Below are 20,592 nucleotides of genomic sequence, written 5' to 3' on the forward strand. Positions count from 1 at the left end.
TACCAAACTGGAGAGGATGTGAATGTGTAGGATCAGGGGATATATGAGCTATTTCTGTCCCTTCCTCTCAATTTTGCTATGAACCTCAAACTGCTTTAAAAATATAAAGCCTAAAAATGTGATCAGGAAAAATATGGCAGCATATTAGATCTGCCATATTGGTTTGGTTTTTAAAATAAGTGTGGTGGAAAGAGGCAGGAGATTGGGAAATGGAAAATTGATAAGCAAGGAATAAATAGGACAAGGTTCCTTTCTAGTCTTTAAAAGCTACAGAATCTGTAACTAAATAAATGATGAAGAGGGCTGAATGTGAGCTACTTAGAGAAGATTAATTTTACTAGTAATACATACATGATTGTTCCCAAGAAATTTATTTAAAAACATAATCAAAAACAAATTTGTAGTTAGCTCCTGAGCTTACTTTTTACATACACGGTTTGAGGATTAAAATCAAACACACTAACTGAAACTGGAAAGATAATAATTGTAACAGTACATCACCATCTTTTAGAACAAGTGGAAATTATGATTATGAAACTATGACTTAAAAAACCTAGAATGGAACAATACATATAAACCACTAAGGTAAACAAGAATTACATGGAAAAACAGCCCGTGTTTTTCATAGATGCTAAATAATTTTCACATCAGTTTCTATTAAAACTCACTAAATCCAACAACAGCAAAGTTTTAAGCTAAAAATGATCTCAATATTCCATTTCTGTCAAAATATTTTATTAAAGTCACAGGCAACTCAGTCAACGAAGAAAAAACAAACCTCTACTAGGCATTGTGTAGAAGCACATCTGCTCAGAGGTGTTGGCTGGATGTAGCAAATTACATCTGCAAGGCTCACTGCAAGTGCTCCCTAATGAAACTCAAGATGTTGATTTTGACCCAAACACCCTACACAGATTGGAGCTGGATATATTAGAGATCATCTCTCCCTTTCCACAGCAATTGAAATCAGATGACACATTTCAGCAAACAGTTCCTCATTTTGAACTTCAGAAGTCCAAGTTCAGTATAGCAAGAACCTCAAATCTATAGAGAACTCTTTTTGTTCATCCTATTAATCATCTACGTAATGCTTTTTTTTCTTTTCCTTTTTTCCCCCATTTGTAAAGACCAGGAATTATTTTTCAATTGTTTATGGATCTTAAGTTAGAAGTTAACTCTTTAATTTCTTAAGTTCTTCCTCCCTTATAGTAGCCAACAACTATTTACTATGAATAGTTTGAAAACTTCATGTGGCCTGAGAATGTGCAGTGTGCTTCTGTGGCATGTATTGTGCTAGATAATGGCAATAAAGCAATGAACAAGACAGGCGTGGCTCCTGCTCTTTTCACCCTAGTAGGGGAATCAGATACTGATTAAAAAATAGTTAAAATTATGCTAAAGTTTGTGAAAGTGATGACTGGAGTACAAAAACAGTACAGAGTTGAGGGATCTGATAAATGAAATACCCTAAAGCCTGAAGGAGGAGAAGGAGAAAGACGCCTAGAGAACAGATTGAGAAGGAGGAAGTCATATGCTAAGACACTGTGATAGGACAGTGCCGTGCTTGTTCCAAGAACACAGAAAGGCTACTAGGGCTGGAGCTGGGCAAAGCAAGCAGCAGAGAGTGCAGCAGAAAGTACAACTGGAGAGGTGGGCAGGGCCAACTCATACAGGGTCTTGGCCATGTTAAGGATTTTAAAATGTACCCTCAGATTGAAAGGAAACCATGAAAAGATTGCACACAAAAATAAATAAATTACTCTGCATGACAAAAGGAGAGGAATTTGAAATTACTTTGGTCAAGAGATAAAAGAGGAAGAGAAAAGTGCCACATAGTATTGTGATGTACAAACATGTCTAAAAGACTAAGAGCCACTTTAAAAACTGATATAGGGTACACTGGTACCACCTCTTCCCTGTGGTAGTACATCTTCAGCAAATTCTACTTTATTCTTTAATACTCCTTTGTGAGTGGATTCCATACATGAATTAAAAGAAGCAAAGACTTGTAAGTCTAGAGATAGATAGAGTTCCATACAGGGTTCCAGGAACATGGCAACAGAAGAGACCAAGAAAGGAAAACGTATCTAGGAAACAGCAAAGATTGAAAACCAGGCCATGGAATGTGGAAATCCTATGCAGATATTAAGAACCATAATGGTTTTTACTGAACACTTACCAGATACTGTTTAAAGTAATGTATATCTCATTTAATCTCTATAACCCTCAGGAAAAGATATCAATAGCCAGTAATAAATAAGATTCAACCAATAACTATTTATTTCACTACTCTTCCCAATACCTTGTAAAATATCAAATAGCAAGGACCAATTTGTCTTGTTCAAATCTGTATTCTCTGTGACCTACCAAGTCACTTGGTAGGTACTTAATATGTATTTGTTGAATGAATGGGACAAATATGAAGAATCTAGGAAGATAAAGAAATCCAAAAACAGGCTGGAGGACTGAGTAGGATAGAGAGGACAGATGGTTGAAGTAAGTATGAGTATAGGTTTTAGGAATTAAAAGAAAAAAACAGATACCCTTAGAATGCTGTGGCAACTAACTCCCTTACCTACAAAGTTGTAGATTATGTTTCAGGGCTTACTGAAATCAAATTTATGTCTTTTTTTTCTATTTCTCAGCATAATGAAAAAGCTTTTAGGTGTGAATAAAAAGGTCTCATTTTATTATATTTATTCTCATTCCATTCATAATTATAATCCTGAGTATTTTTTAAATGATTAAATTTTATATCACATTTTCTGCTTATAAAGTCAGATAAATATTAACAGATACAATATACCAAAATAGTTCTATAAAAAATAAAAGGTTTGAGTATACAATATTAGTTACAAAATAATCTGAGTTTTTTTTTTTTTTTTTTTTAATACAGAGTCTTACTCTGTTGCACAGGATTGAGTGCAATGGCACAATCTCAGCTCACTGTAATCTCTGCCTCTCGGGTTCAAGCAATCACTCCTGCCTCAGCCTCCTGAGTAGGCAGGATTACAGGTATTTGCCACCATGCCTGGCTAATTTTTGCATTTTTAGTAGAGATGGGGTTTCACCATGTTGATCAGGCCTTCAAACTTCTCACCTCATGAGCCACATGCCTTGGCCTCCCAAAGTGAGGCATAAGCCACTGTGCCCCAGCCCCAAAAATCTGTTCTTTGTGGTCTATTCCATCATGAATCTAAATAACTGGTTTCAAAGAATTGCAAATTTAATATAAATCTGGAATCCCAGAATGATAACCAAGCAATGCTAAACATGGAGAAAAATAATTTCTTAGGAGTTATGAGGACAAGTAAAAAAAAAGATAAAGAAAATTTTAACTGAACACATGGTCTTCATAACCTTCAGAGTCAAATGGTGGGAATAATATTAAAATTTTAACTAAAAGTGAAAGTTGTCTTCTATAATAGTATATAGACAATGAATCATTAAGTTTCATTTTTGCTTTAGTTATCTTGACTTGATTTTTTTCCTGCAACCAAAGAATATCAAGGTACCCATCCTTTTTCTCCTGTCATTTTTCAAATAATATTTATTAAACAAATTATTTATTAAATCAGTTCTTCATTTCCTTTCAGTCCTCAAGCCACCATCACTGGTATTAAAATCATTGTTCTGAAAATACTGTGATAAAACAAACCAGTTACCTAAAATTATCAAATCTTATTTCTGGTATTTAGTCCTTATTTTATCGGCTACATTTATAAGTGATCCAATCCTCTGTCTTCCATAAGACTATTGCTTCAAGGTTTTTCCTCTACTTACTTGACCTTCTATTGATAGAAAGGAATAATTTGTGATAGAAACTTTCTCATCCCGTAACATTAGCGTTCCCTGCCTGGTTATATGCAGATCCCACTTCATATGTCACTGTGTAAGTAATTTTGGATAATCTCATCTTTTTTCACGTTTTCCTCGTGGTCATTTTTTGTCTCTAACTATGATCCCTCTTTTGAGTTCTAGATCCATATATGCAGCAGCTCATCAAGTTTATTTACTTGAATGTCCCATGGATACTTCACCATATGGACCAGACTAAGTTCATCCATCCCACCCTGGACACCAAAAACTGGCTCTCTTTCTTTATTCCTAACCATAATATTAACTATATAAATGTGTACACAGACATCTAAGCTAGCAGATAGTTACTCTACAGACTTTTTTTCTCTCTTTCTTATCTATAACTAATCCAGTCATTAAGTTTGGACAGTTTTTGGCAACCTTTTAAACATTTCTTTACTCTGTCCCAGTATCTCTTACCACTGCCCTGGTTCTGACAATCATTTCTTCTAAGCTATAGTAGCTACCTGGAATATTTAATCTTGCCTCCAGGTTTCCTATTTTCTCCAATTCCCCCCAATCCATCGTCTATACTTATCAAAAGTCATTTACTGAACAAAAATGAGCTAAAGATAAAACAGTAGTATCAGAGAAGTAGACTGGAAAGGGGTGTAATAGGAGGTGGCATGGATTTAGACATCCCATATCTGCTTGAATATAAATGACTGAATATTATCTACATTCTGAAATGAACAAAATGACAATGCAAAGGAAAAAGCATTATAAATCAAAAAGGACTAGTAAGAATAAGAGAGGAATTGATAGTTGATGCAATATATCACAAATTTTTTAAAGATGGAATGTGTGTAAATAGCAAATGACTGAGGACCAGAGGGGGAAGCTATAAAAAAAGCAGTCTAATTCACGCCATCAATCCCAATACTCAAGAAAGACTGAAAAAGAGAATACAGACATGGCACTGAAACCAAAAGGGCTGTTTGAACATTGGAAAATGAGTAAATAAACTTCCAAATTAGTTTTCTATCTGGGGACATGTGTAGAGACAAAGAATAAATTTTTCTTAACATGTATGCATCAAAGGCTTATATCCAAACATTTTTATAAACACCATTTTAAATGCAGAAAAAAATAAATTTATGGTTATTCATAAGACATGAATTTCTATAGTTTTTTAAGACTAAAAGAGGAATTAAATGTCTTGAAATAATCTCTTTTCCTCAGAGTAGGTTTGGCCAATGAGAATAACCATATGGTTAAAAACTTGTTTCTACTTTATGTTTCAATGTTGATTATGCAGTGACTCTATATTCTCTTAGGGAATATGAAAAATAGACTGGAAATTTCGATTTGATTCAAGCCCTCTCCACCTGGCATGTGATTTTTTTTTTAAGTACAAAATAAACTAAGTTTTGTCCCAGTTCTAGCAGAAAAAAAAACCCAAACCTGAGAATATAACAGCATCTTATGCTTTAAAGATGGAGACTTCTGCAGTTTCTAAGTCATTCCTGATGTATGTGAAAAACAAGATGAAAATAAAATAATTTATCATATGAAAAAGACAAGCAGTATATGTTGGCAAGAGTTTTATAGAAATAACAGATTTTAAATGAGTACTGAAGGTATAAAGAATGATGGGCACTATGTATCAGTCCTTTTACAAAATCATTTGAAAGGACAGAGTATAATGTAGTGTCACATCTTCTTTAAAAAACATCACTCAGGTATTCTATTTACAGCAACAGGGTAGATTTAGTGCCTTGAATGATCCCTCTCCTAAAAACAAATAATGAATACACTGTATTTTGAACAATATTTATATGTGATACATACTATGAATGAAATTTATATAGTGTTTTACACATACACACATGCATGGACATACACACCAAATGTTATCTTCTTAAACTTATTAATAAATTTCCAAAAAGAGTAAGGATTATTAAAGCTGGGGACTGAGTAAAGCCAGAAACACAGAGGTATACAAAGTAAATGCCCCAAGACATTTCAAAGTTGATTAAAACTGAGCATCCGTTTTCAACACTGAACTCAAGTCAACTTAAGTTTGGCTGAAGATAAAGCCTGAGGCTCACTCATAGTGCAGAAAGTGATAAAACATAAAGCTGGCATGAAAATGGGTAGAATATTCATGTACAGGTAAAGTAGAAATAAAGTTGTCTGTTCTTCCCTTCTTTACATAATCCTCTCACAAACGCTACCAGAAAATGAAACCTTGAATAAAGGGGGAAAAACCCACAACCACAAACCAGCCCTCTTAAGAGGCTGTAGCTTGAATTTTCATTATCTAAGTGAGATGAAAACGTTTTATCAAGAATTTAGTTTCAAATGGTTCTGAATTAGTAGTGGGGCCAACACGTCAGAAGTAAATTCAAGCCCGCATAGGAGGAATCTTTCAGGCCAGTCTTCAAAAAATTTCTACAGAGAAATTTCTAAGGAAAATAAGTAGCACAGAAAAGAAAAGAATAAACAAGGCTTAGTAGTTACAGTAGGCAAGAGTCAGCAGGAATTAGACAATCATGTAAGTTAAATATTTCATGTATAAAGAAATAAAAGGAAGCCTTGAAAACATGAGTAAAAATAAGGAGTTTTAAATAGAATCAAGATTAAAAGAATATCCTATGTAAAATTGTAAATTCAATAAAGTGCTATGAAGTTCAAAAATAGGAAAACAAATTTATGATTTTAAATGTCAAACACAATTTGCCTCCAAGAGAAGATCTTCTGGGTAATGGGAGTATTCTTGATCTCTATTCAGGTACTAGCAACATGTATGAGTTTATTTGACAAAAATGTATCAAGTTGTGTACTTAGTGTTGTACCATTTTCTATGTTAGACTTTCATTAAAGTTGACATTAAAAAATTCAAAGAACAACTTTAACAAAATATTAGACACAACTGAAAAGAAAATTAATGAACTGCAGAACTTAATTAAAGAAACTAACTGGAATGCAGGCCAGCAAGTCAAAGAGAAAAAATATAAAAAAGCAAAGAAGCAGCATGGAAAATACAGTAAAAAAGCAAAAAGTCTAACACATGTATGGAAAGAATGAAGTAGGGGCAATATCTGAATAGATAATGCCAGAAAACTTGCAAACTCCTAAGACTCCAATATTAAAACTTTAAAACACAAAGACTGAGAAGATCCTTAAAGAAGGCAGAGGAAAAGGACAAACTACCTCCAAGGAAACATGAAATGACACTGTATGTCCTAAAACACCAATGAAAAGCAAGAGTCAGCACAATAGTCTTTAATGAGCAGGGAGAAAATAACTATAAATAAGGAATTACATATCGAGAAAATCTTTTTTTAAAAAAGGCAAAGAAACAAAATTGAGAGTTTGCTAACATCAGACTATCATAAAAAGAGCTTCTAAAGGATGTACTTCAGGCAGAAGTAAATGAACTGAGAAAGAAGGAAGGGCTGAACTGTGAAAAGGAATGACTACTAAAGCACTAGTATATAGGTGGGCAAATATGGCTCATGACCAAATGTAGCCAACCACCAGATTCTGTAAATAAAGTTTTATTGGAACACAGTCATACCAATGTGTTGACATATTGTCTTTAGCTCTGCACTATAAAGCATGGTTGAATAGTTAAAACAGAAACCGTATAGCCGATGAAACAAAAATATTTAATATCTGGCACTTTATTGAGAAAGTTTTCCAAGTTCTGCATTAGTTCTGTATGTGCCAAATCTAAGCAATTATATTACAAAATAATAATAATTTTTAAAATAGAAGAATATATATAACAATAACCTCAATCTGGAGAGGATTAAAGTGTTTTAAGAACTGTGTTGCAGGCCGGGTGCGGTGGCTCACGCCTATAATCCCTGCACTTTGGGAGGCGGAGGTGGGTGGATCACAAGGTCAAGATACCAAGACCATCCTGGTCAACATGGTGAAACCCCGTCTCTACTAAAAATACAAAAATTAGCTGGGCATGGTGGCGCACGCCTGTAGTCCCAGCTACTCGGGAGGCTGAGACAGGAGAATTGCTTGAACCCAGGAGGCGGAGGTTGTGGTGAGCTGAGATCGCGCCATTGCACTCCAGCCTGGGTAACAAGAGCGAAACTCTGTCTCAGAAAAAAAAAAAGAACTGTGTTGCTCAGGTGGAAAGTAAATAGACTGATTTACTATATCATTTAATAAATTAAATATGCATCTTAATATTTCTAAACCTGAATCTTTGTGGAAATGGTATTAATTTCTAATATTAAAAAAAGGAATAGTGAGAAAATAATTGTCAGTATAGCAAAGGAAAACTTTTTACATTATGTTTACATTTATATATGTATTACATAATATACATACTTTACATAATTCTGCATTATATATTATATACTTTACATAATCATGTAAACTAAAATTACTTATATGGTTTATAATTATAATAAAAATAGTACATATTACACAATATATATCATGTATTATATATATTTAGTTAATTAATTTACAGAGACAGGGTCTTGCTCTGTTGCCGGGGCTGGAGCGCAGTGGTGTAATCATAGCTCACTACATCCTGGAACTCCTGGGCTCTAGCAATCCTCCCACCTCAACCTCCCATGTAGCTAGGGCTATAGGTGCTAGCCACCACATCTGGGAAGTTTTAAAATTTTTTGTAGAGATGAAGTCTGCCAAAGTTTATGCTACAAATATAATAGCAATTTATATTATATAAATTTATAATATAGATATTATACAACTTTTATACTGCAAATGTCTATAAGACAAAGGAAGTGGAAAAACAGTGCATAAAATAGGAGAAAATATTTGCAAATCATGTATCTTATAAGGGTCTTGTATCTAGAATATTATAAAGAACTCTTACAACTCAACTCTAAGGTGGCAAGTAACAACTAAAAAGTGGCCAACAGATTTGAATAGAAGAAAATATTAGGCTGGGCATGGTGACTCACACCTATAATCCCAGTGCTTTTGGAGGCTGAGGCAGGCCAATCACTTGAGCCCAGGAGTTTGAGACCAACCTGCAAAACATGGTAAAACCCTATCTCTACAAAAATAATTTTAAATTTAGACAGGCATGGTGGTGTGTCCCTGTAGTCCCAGGTACTCAGGAGGTGGGAGTATCGATTGAGCTCAGAAGCTCAAGGTTGCAGTGAGCCATGATTACACTACTGGATTTCAGCCCGGGCAACAGAAAAAGACCCCATCAAAAAAAAAAAAAAAAAAAAAGTAAAAGAAAGAAAACATACAAATGGCCAACAAGTACATGAAAATAAGCTCAACGTTATTAGTTATTAGGGAAATGCAAACCAAAACTACAATGAAATACCATCTCACATCACTTTTATTATTTTCATAGTAAAAATAAGCACCATTTCCATAAAGTAAGCTTCAGTCTTATAAATATTAAGATGTGTATTTAGTATATTAAATGATGTACAAATCAATCTACTTACTCTCTGCCTGACCAACACAGTTCTTAAAAACACTTTAATTGTTCTCTCTAGTTTAAGAGGTTATTGTCTAGGATAGCTAGAACAAAAAATGAAAAAGAAACAAAGCAGATAATAACAGATAGTGACAAAGATGTGGAAAAATCAGAACCTCTGTACATTGATGTGGAATTGTAAAATGGTGCAGACAGTTTGGATGACAGTATGGCAATTCCTGAAGGACTCAAACCTAGTTACCACACAATTCAACAATTCTACTCCTGGGCATATAGCTAAAAGAAATTAAAGCAAATCCACAAAATAAATCCTATAAAAGAATGTTTATACCAGGATTGCTCATAAAAGTCAAAAAGTGAAAACAATCTCAACTGTCCATCATCTGATGAATGGATTAAGAAAATTTGGTATATCCTTAAGATGGAATACTATTCAGCCACAAAAACAACACAGACTGCTACAACATTATTCAATCTTTAAAATATTATGGTGAATGAAAGAAACCAGTCACAAAAGACCATATACTCTAAAAACATTACCTTTAACTTTAAAATTCTATGATTATATAAGAGTATTCGTATTATTAAGGATTAAAATGTATGAGTAAAATCATGCTTTCTTTTGACAAATATAAGTAGATTTCAGTAGATATTTCAGTACAGAGAAAAGGGGAGAGAAATCGACATCAAAGTAGAAGTCAGAAATTACACAGGCTATGTCTGCTTTTCAGTGACAGTATGTAGAAATTTCAACGACATCATGACTCATACACTTACATCCCAATAATATGAACAAGGTGTTGACCTGTTTAGCACTGTCAAAAATGTGAGCCTTGTTATTAAAATATATATTCACATTATTTACTTTGTGACTCAAAACTTTTCCAGGTTCACATTTTGTTTGAAATGAATATGTCAAAGTTCAAAAGGTTATGAATTCATAACTGAAAACACAGCAATATGAGAAATCAAGTATATATAGAAGAAACATGACTCTAATCATCATATAATTATTTACTTTGTGTAAACAAATGAGAAATCTAAATATATATTGTTTGCTATAAATAATATATTCATGCAGTTATCTATATATAATATATTCATTCATAAATCAAGTAGCTTAAATTAATATCAATCTACTTATCATTTTTAGTTCAGCCTAATATCCAAAACCAACTTTATTCCCATTATTTTTCCTATATTTACATTTTAGTTACATTATTTTGCATTATGATCTTTTATAGATAACATATATGTAAATATATGACTGAGATTAAAAGATATGGGTGGCAATAAATGGCATCACTTAGTTCATTTACTTTGGTCATGAAAATCTTTCAATGAGAAGACTGATTTCTGTATACACTGACACATTTAAAGATACCAAAAAATAAAAAAAATCCATATAAAACATTAACCGTAGGAAAAAAATTTTTTTAATATACCTTCTTCAAGGATGGGTCGTGGAATAACAAATGGGATCTCCTGCAGAGGTTCCATATACTTGTGCCCAGCACTAATAATCTTTATTTGAGGCAAACAGAGGACAAGTGTTCCTGGCATGCTGGTCTGTCCATGGTACCAACTTCTTACTGTTCCAGGAATGTCACCACATACGATTGTACTTGGGGAAGGCAGACTTTCATTTGGAATAAACACACAACAAGATTGTACTTCAAGCTAGAAAAGAAAAGCAGAATTAAAATATTTGGATCAGACTAAATACACTGTCAAACACCTAATATCTTCACCAGAATAAACAATCAAAAAAGTAACTGTTCCATATTTATGTCTTTATGACTTATTTTCACTAATGAATATAAAAAACAATTGAAAAGGTATTGTTTACTCTTGTTATAAACTTGACACAAAATGCCTAGTGACAAGAGATAAAAATACATCTGCCCTTCCAATAGTCTTTTCCAAGAAAAAAGATTGAGTTAGAAAGTGTGCTGGCAAAAGAAGATCAGGAAACCCTCCTTTTTTTTGCAGTTGATTAGAAAATGTTGTTAACACCAGATAAAGCCTAGAACTACCTAGCATTTTATTGCTGTTACTTTTTTAAAAAGGGCTATATTTATGTGTTAGTTCTCCATTTTTACTTTACAGAGTAGAGTATAAGAAAAAAGAGTTTAAAACATTCAATTTATAACATGAGACAACCATTAAAGAACATATTTATATCACATACTTTCACTTTTTATATATAAGATTCAAGTATACATACATATATCAGATGTATTATATATAAACAAATACAAGGGAATAGGCAAAATCAGAAGACTTAAAAATCAGAGCATTGTTTCTTCCTTTCTTCATTCTTCAAATTACCTAAATTGTAATTTCACGTATTATCTTAATGCGCTCTATCCCCACTGGAGTTACATTAAGTTGCCAGCCCCTTAGAGATTAAGATAAAGAGATAAAGTAAGCCCAACCCCAAAAATGAATTCATCATGACTTCTTAAGTCAGAAGCAATGTAGATTAAAGTCTATTTGTCTTAGTGGTGCCTACATATTAAAACTGTGTACTTCATTATTAAATTGCTCCAACGGCCTACGATACTTAAGTTATTGACAAAATACAAACTATATTGGATGATTTCCTACAAAATATTTGTCATTCAAAGATGTTATCTGAAGGTGTGATAAAAATAATTTTTAATTCATAAATTCTTGGATATTCAAAGAAACTATATTAGAAAAAGACTACATTTTTAAAAGATAATAGCAGTATCTCTTCTCTTGGGGCTAATATACTACTCTGGTGACAGCATGATGATATATAACAGGTTTAGAATTCCTAGATACGATAAAAAATTTGCCAACCTATAAATAAATGAACCTGTTTGTCTTTGCTTCACATTTTGGGGCATGGACAAACTGATGAATTCAGTGAAGAAAAACACAGATAAAATTTTGCAAAAATTAGTGTATTGGTTCATGAAGCATAAGCTCATTTTAGTTCTAAAATCTTATCCTGCAGATTAAAATACATGTGTGTTAAGTAGTTTATTGATTTAAAATAATGACATATTTATTTTGAAATAGAAATCTATATTGTCTTAGGTAAGTTACAATTATGCTTTAAAACATTTAACATAATTCATCAGTAATTTTCAGTTGCACAATTTAAAATGGCATATTAAGAGCATATCCTTTATTAATTCATGTTAAAATGTCAAAATATGAAGTGTCAGTATTTAATACTTTATGTAGGTATTGATACTATGTTGAAAAATGCTTTCAAAAGTGTGAGGTGGTTAGTTTAATTTGTTATCATACACAAATATATGCATACATGTCCTTATGAGTAAATTTAAATCATGCCAACATTTCCAAAAATCATAAAACATAAAATTTCACTAATTTAAAACTCAATTATTCCATCAAGTATAAACAATGTGAGCAATGCAAACAGAATCAACAGTATAGTAGCATCAGATACATAACAACTCTAAAATCAACTTTCTAAAATATGATATATGTTGTGAGATTTCCTTTAATGATAAGAATCATAATTAAAATTACTCAAAATTATGATGTTATAGCTATTATATATACTAAAGCTATCACATAAATCTTTTTACACTTTTAAAATAACTGTTAAACTTTATGTATAAAATTGTGGTTTTAATGTAAAATGTTGAGTGATTTATATTACTGAATATAAATCTGCAGCAGTAAATTTTGAATTAATGTAAGGATCTGACAATCTGAGGGAAAGAAAATGAAGTAATCTGCCAGTAAGAAGTCCTCAAGCTGGGGGTCAGATCATGTTCATGGAAACCATCTGGTTGGGACCCTCTGAGCCACACCAAACACAAATGATCTTTTAAAAAAATATCCTATTCATGAATGCATCACAGCTGCACTGAGTGTTACTTCATTTTTCCATGGCAACATCCTTTCTGTTTCAAGGATCTTGTTTCAGTTTTGGTAGCAACGTGTTCTTTTGCCAATATTGAACACATTCATGTGTTAAAGTGAAGGGATTATTACAAATTCTTTAGGTAGAACTACCTCTATTTTGATTCCTACTAGGTCAAGGGCTACATATCTAAGTAACATTTACTGAATATAAACCAATAAAGTAAAAATTATTTGTTATTCTTATTTTAATAAACAAAATGATTACAATGCATTTTTTTCCCTGAAGATTCTAGTTTATGTGTTATTTGTAAGATATATGCCTTTGTATGTCCCTACCCCTATATGTGAGGTTTGGGAAACTTAGACTTTTGTCTTTCAGTGCTCTATAATCATGATCCCAAGTCAGTTAAAAAGAGACTAAGATAGATTTTATTTACCCATTCATCTGAAAATCCTAATTAACTACTGCCCATCATATAAAGCACTTTATAGACAAATGTTTTGAAATGTTGTACCACATTTTCTTGCCTTTTCAATAACATTACTATTTCCTATTCCCAAATAATATATTTAAAACTTGAAAATGCAATGATAATTATATTTTGTGTAATTTCTACAGAATCAAATGTTCTCTATATAAATATATGTTACTCTTCAGGAAACAGTTTCGAATAAAAAACAAAAATAAAGAACCATTGTAGGTTGTATTTCATTTACTTTTTCTCTCTTTTATTCATGTACTCTCTAATATCTATCACAAACTGACCTGGAAGTTAGGAATACAGAGGCAAAAGACATAGTCCCAGCCCTAAAAAAGCTTAAAACAAGATCCCTTTAAAGTACTAATATCCTAACAGAATTCTCACTAGAACATAAGCTTTACGAAGTCAAACATTTGTCTGTTTTGTTCACTATATAGTTTCTGTACATTGTACAGTGGTACATGTAGTATGTACTCAATAAATAATTGTTACATAAGTAGAAACAATTATTTTGATCAGAGACAGTAGTGAAAATAATTGCTTCATGCATATTGTTCATCATTTCATTCCAGCAGCAACCTCTAAAGTGATAAATAAAATGGATTTGTTAACGAGATGAATTCAATTCAGCTGTGGGATCTTTGACAAGTTATTTCATCTCTCCATGACTTCAGTTTCCTCATCTGTAAATGAGGAAAATTATATCATTGTATATATGTTTAATAAAGTAAGTGTTACCTAAATGTTTGCTAAAGAAATCAAGTCAATAAGTAACAGCAAGTCTCTCCTATATGCGCGATCCCATATATTATTAGTCACCACAGATTTACAAAATATGCTCACAGTGCATTTATTTTCAAATGCTGTTGCTTACAGTTTCACTATCTATGTTTACAGGGTCCACCAAAATAGGTAGCATTGCATTGGCACTACAACAAATATATAAACTATCACCCAAATCACAGTTTTCCTATTTGATAAATTTTCAGTGCATCATGAAAATATTTTGTATATCATCATATACAGAACTTTAAATATACCTGATTTGGGGTCATAGATTTAAAGCCTATAGCCATTTGTCTTGGTTATCAACCTTTCCAGACTAAGTTAGTTATAAATCTTCATACTTTTTCTGTAAAAATCTTGTCAAGGGAAGACATCAAAAATTCCTAGATTTGAATTCCAGACTTCCTCCTAACAAACTACCATGTAATGGCTGTCACTTGTTCAGTGCCTATAAGTAAGAATGTGAGCCTTTGTGAAAAATTTGTAAGGATTAAGTATAAAATCTTACTTTTATAACTGGCATGATTAATAGTTGATATCTCGGGCCTAAAATGTCTATTCCTATTTAATCCTGAAGACAAAGGCCAAGGAGTTTACTGGACACGAGGACATCAAGCAGTATGATTTTTTTTTTCATCACTAGTCATGCTCTAGATGTAACTTCCTAGAAGAGAGAATTCACCTGGCTCAGCTTAACTCGCTTATGCTGCTTGAGACACCTTGACTGACACTCTCATCAAAATAACACAGAATGTGGGAAGTAGTTCCAAAGGGAATAACAGAGCATTATTACTAACGGAAAGAGACCAGAATGCTTGGTACTGAAATTAAAAATGCCATTAAACTACAGTGTTCACTCAGAAGACTCCAGAGAGCACAAAAAAAAAAAAAAAAAAAAAAAAAAAAAGAGGGAAAGGGAAGGAAGAAGAGAAAATTGCTAGTAAACGCCATAGTACAACATGATAAACTTCAACGTAAATGATAAAACAAAAAAGCTAAGTCTGGCAATAAGCAGAGAATTATCTTCCTCGAAAGGAGTAAATTCCAGTCAGCACATTTCTATTTCATCAACTGCATGCTATTGCCAATTATGTGCTTCTGGAATAAAAACATAGGTTTAATAGAATCTTTGTTAATGAGCAGGTTCGGAAACTTGGAAAGAACAGGTGACTTATGCTAATCTATTGTTGAAAGTCCCCCAAAGTTCATTTATTTTTATTTGTTATTTTGTTATTTTTTTTGTTTGAGACAGAGTCTCACTCTGCTGCCCAGGCTGGAGTGCAGTGGCGCAATTTCAGCTCACTGCAACCTCCACCTCCTGGGTTCAAGTGATTCTCCTGCCTCAGCCTCCTGGGTAGCTGGGACTACAGGTAGGCACCGCCATGCCCAGCTAATTTTTGTATTTTTAGTAGAGATGCGCATTCACTATGTTAGCCATGCCAGTCTTAAACTCCTAACCTCAAGTTGTCTGCCTACCTAGGCCTCCCAAAGTGCTGGGATTACAGATGTGAGCTACCATGCCCAGCCCAAAGTTCATAGTTTGTTGTTGTTGTTTTTTAAAGACTGTCCAAGACTACAGGGAGTATTATAAAATAATCCATTATAATTAAGTATGGAAACTCCTTCCAAACTGAAAAACAAATAGGGTACAGCAAATACTGTTAATGATTTTACGTAATACACATCTCTCTATTCTAGGTAAAAAAGAATATGGGCTTAGTAAAGACCAACTTTGGCTCCAAAATCAACTTTCCAGAACTCTGGTTCGAAACATAATTACTTGCTCAAACTTCCACTAAAAGAATAATCATTTGAAACCTTTAAGTTATGATGTCCTGTTTTATCTGATGACAACTTGCAGGGTTTTCTGTTTTATACTTTGGCTCATAAAACATCTTAGAATGCTTTTAAAAATAAAACTCAGATTTTCGGAGTCTAAATTGTAATCATTTAATCAGAATCTAGTTTTATCTTTTAAAATGTTTATAATACATTAACATCTGGAAATGTTTAAACACAGAGTATGTTTAACACAGGGCTGAGACTAGGGTGAGGCAAGCCAAGTACCTAGGTCATATTCAAGATAACCTATATAAAGATGTGTTATTTAGTATTGCCATGATTATGTTAACTGATTCTGAATACACTTACTCAAATTGAGGAACCACAAAATAAACCAACTTCCAAATAGTAAAGAAGATAAATTTTATGTTATATGTATTTTACCACAGTTAGAGATTAAAAAAAAAAGGAAAATCACCACCATCACTTACAATTAACTCAAAGTGATATATAAGATTAAATTTGTTCATGGTGATAAAGCTAATAAAGGTACTGCATCATTGTAAAATAAGCAAAAGAATCACACAATACTGTTAGAGTTGGAAGTAACCTTAAACATTATTTAATTTATCCATTTTATACTGCAAAGAAGCAAGTAAAGCACATAGTTAACACCTAGAATTTGACATTGCTGACCACTGGTTCCTTAAAATTCTATGCATTTTGTGCTTTCATGAACTCTCTGGTTTCTCCTCCTCCATTTCTGATCACTAACATAATTTCTTCAAGGACATTCTCTCTTCTACTACTTTTAAAATGGTAATCCCTTGGCCCAATGCTCTTTTAACTTTACATGCTTGCTTGAATGACCCATTCTCCTGGTTTGAAAACCATCTGTAGATAACTCCCAAAATTATTATCTCTTCTCTTAATCTGTGTCTTAAACTCTAGATATAAATATCTACTAGATACCTGGATGTCTCACATACATTTAAAATACATATGTAAATTCAAAATCCCTATTTGCCCCTAAACCAGAAAAGCTGCTTCATTTAATAGCATCACTGCCACCCACACACCAAATCTAGAACCTAGAAGACCTCTTAGACTCTGATCCCTTATTCCCCAAATCAATTAATTACTAAGTCCTGCTGATTTTATCTTAAGTCTCTCAGGAATCACTGTCCACTTGGCTTATTGCCTAGTGGTTTGAAACCTTTGTGTTACATTTCAGTAGTTTTTTGGTTATTTCAGGCAGTGAAATAAATCTGGTTCCTGTTACTTAAACCCAGCCAGAGAAAGACATTCTCCACTATATCTTATATTGTAGAATACTGATGTACCTACTAGTTTATAGTGTAAAGATTTCTGATATTACTTGGAATCTCAAATGGAAACATTTTCCTAGAGCTGTCAAACAATCATGTAACCCAATACTATCTTTCATGTTCTCTATTGCAGAACTATTCAAAATAATATCAATAAAAAGATAATTATACCACCTTATTCAATTATTTATATGATAGATAAGAGGGAATGAGGCTATTTTTAATATAACTACTTCTATTATCATGAAATAACATTTAGGAGTACAGTAAACTTTAAACAACTAAATATTATTGGTAGCTATCATATTCTAAACCATACAATGGTGTCAACTTAATCTTCCACAAAGCAATAAATATTCACCTAAGATAATATCTAAATACAAGCCCTAGGCATCCTTTCAGTAAGTAGCATTCTTCTTGACATTCTCATTTCTCTTTCTTTGTTATTAAGTTTTCTAAGGGCTCCCTATAAGATATTTCATACCATGGCACTTAGCCGTTTCCCAGCTAGACCATGACAACTATTACGTCTCTTCTGTTTTCTCAGAATGTAACCTAACACCTAACAAAAATTAAGTGCTGGATGTCACCACTGTACAATGGCTATCTCTAGGGGAGAAGGATAGGTAAGTCAACATAAGGAGTTATTAGGATATTTATTAAAAGGATTCATGATGGCTGAGATTGGTGAAATATAGCTGATGTCACTAAAACAGTCATATTTCTGCAAGCTGAGAGTTAAAACCATAACAAAAGAATGACAAGCCACACTTTCTTCCTCCCACTCTTCTCTTAACTTTCTTATAAGCAGCGTGCTCAGAAAATAAACACTGTAAAGGACTGCTAAAATCAAGGTTTTTGGCTCTTATATTAAATAGTATTTTTATGAACTGGAGATGTTTTGGATGATTTCCAAAGTGTCTTAATGGCAGGTATGTATTTATCATAGGGATTAGACTACACTATAGCTATGCATAATGTGTCTATATCCATCAGTATTCATTTTCTATGCTATATAAGAAATCACGACAAATACAATAGCCTAATACAACAGACATTTGTTGCAGTTTCTGTGGGTCAATAATCTGGGTATGGTTTAGCAATCTTGTAGTTTCTGTGGGTCAATAGTTGGGGTATGGCTTAAATACTTGAATTATGGTCTCAAAAAGTTGCAGTAAAACTGCAGAAAACACTGACCATCTGTGTTTTCATCCAGAGGCTCACCTGGGGAAGAATACCCTTCCAGACTCACTCTAGTAATTGCTTTAGTTGCTCACAGAGAAAATTTTCTCACATCTGTAGGACGAAGGGCTAGCTGGAGTGCAGGACAGACTAGGGATTTCATAAATATTTTCTGAATAAATAACTGAAATTTCATTCAACTGCTGAATTTTGATCTTAATCAAAACTCCTTTATTTAAAGTGCCACTTTTTTTTTTCTTTTTTCTTTTTTCTTTTTTTTTTTTTTTTGAGACAGAGTCTCACTCTGCTGTGCAGGCTAGAGTGCAATGGCATGATCTCAGCTCACTGCAACCTCTGCCTCCCTGGTTCAAGCAATTCCCCTGCCTCAGCCTCCGAAGTAGAAGGGATTACAGGTGCATATTGCCACACACAGCTAATTTTTTTTTGTATTTTAGTAGAAAGGGGGTTTCACCATGTTGGCCAGGGTGGCCTCGAACTCCCGACCTCAGGTGATCCACCTGCTTTGGCCTCCCAAAGTGCTGGGATTGCAGGTGTCAGCCACCATACCCAGCCAAGTGCCTCATATTTTAAACATTAAATTCGACTAGGGCTGAGTGCAGTGGCTCAGGGCGACAGAGTGAGATTCTGTCTCAAAAATAAAATAAAATACAATAAATAATTGGAAAATAAAGAGGAAAAAAGCTAATACTAAAACTTTCTCCTTGAAATCTGTTTTTTTCAATATTCAGTTATTTTCTAACACATTTATACTTTCTTATATACTTCACTAATTTCTGAAAAACCAATATTCTATCTGTTATAATTTCCTTTCAACCTAAATAACTTGTTTCAGAGTATCTTTCAGTAAATTTCTATTGGAGAAAAGTTTTGCCTTTATGTATTTATTGGCCAAAATTTTTGATGAATATTTTGCTGACTAAAGAATTCCATGTTAATTCTCTGTTATATGCTGATTTTCCATAGCACATAAAAGATGTTATTCAATTGTCTTCTGGTTTCCATTGTTTCTAATAAGATGTAAGGATTTATTTTTAATACTATTAATCTATATATAACATGCCTTTACTGTCTACCTGCTTTTAAAATTTTCTCAAAAGGACAGCAACTAAAATGGTGTGTAGGCAAGCCCTGGAAATCTGGAGCTTAATTCTACTGAGGACACACTGACAGACAAGGAATGCTATAGAATCATCTCCGTGGTAGGTGAAGGTAACACTAGGGGTGTTATCTCCATCACTTTTTGTCCGCCTGCTGAAGGGCAGTACAGCCGTTAGCTGCTTTAGAGAAAAGCTACAGCTACAGGAGAGAAAGATGGAATGAAGAAGAAAACACAAGTGTTATTGAGTACCCAAATGCTTCCTGATTCTTCCAGGGTTAGCTTAATTGACACATATGTTCATGCAGGAGAATCATCATCATTATACTCAAATTATTTTAAGTACAATAACTTAATGAATGTTCTCCTTGCCAAACTCTGATCTCCATGAGGGCAGGACTGCATTGCCTTTCTTCAGTATGTACTTTGAATACAGTACATTAGCTTTTGCAAAATGAATCAATCAATAAATAAATTTTGTCAGTTGTTTTCATATACTTTATCACTCCATATTTTCTACCCTTTTCATGAAGAAGACATTATAATCTCCAACTTGTGGACATAAAAACAAGAAGAAACTCCCCAATATTACATTGCTAAGAAATACATACCTACGTCTGCCTTACTTCTACTTTCAACCTCTTCCAGGATAGTCTTCTGGTAAACAAGAATATTGATACATAAAGATGTTACCACTTTAAATAAAATAAAATAAAATGCTCTCCTTATCTTGAGTTTTCAGTAGTTTGACTACTAGGTACTTACCTATGTTCTCCTTTATATATA

At 33.1% G+C, this 20,592-nt stretch overlaps 1 protein-coding gene across 10 annotated transcripts in view; it reads right to left on the minus strand.

Annotated features, from left to right (window-relative positions):
• Positions 1-20,592, minus strand: part of VPS13B (vacuolar protein sorting 13 homolog B) — an 805,060-nt gene that overhangs the window by 405,843 nt on the left and 378,625 nt on the right. For all 10 annotated transcript variants that reach the window (XM_074386816.1, XM_074386811.1, XM_074386814.1 and 7 more), the window contains one exon: positions 10,702-10,936. In XM_074386816.1, coding sequence (XP_074242917.1) covers positions 10,702-10,936 — 235 coding nt within the window. The remainder of the gene's footprint in view (positions 1-10,701; positions 10,937-20,592) is intronic.

Source organism: Saimiri boliviensis, chromosome 15 (assembly GCF_048565385.1).
Source record: "Saimiri boliviensis isolate mSaiBol1 chromosome 15, mSaiBol1.pri, whole genome shotgun sequence".
NCBI classification, from domain to species: Eukaryota; Metazoa; Chordata; class Mammalia; order Primates; family Cebidae; genus Saimiri; species Saimiri boliviensis.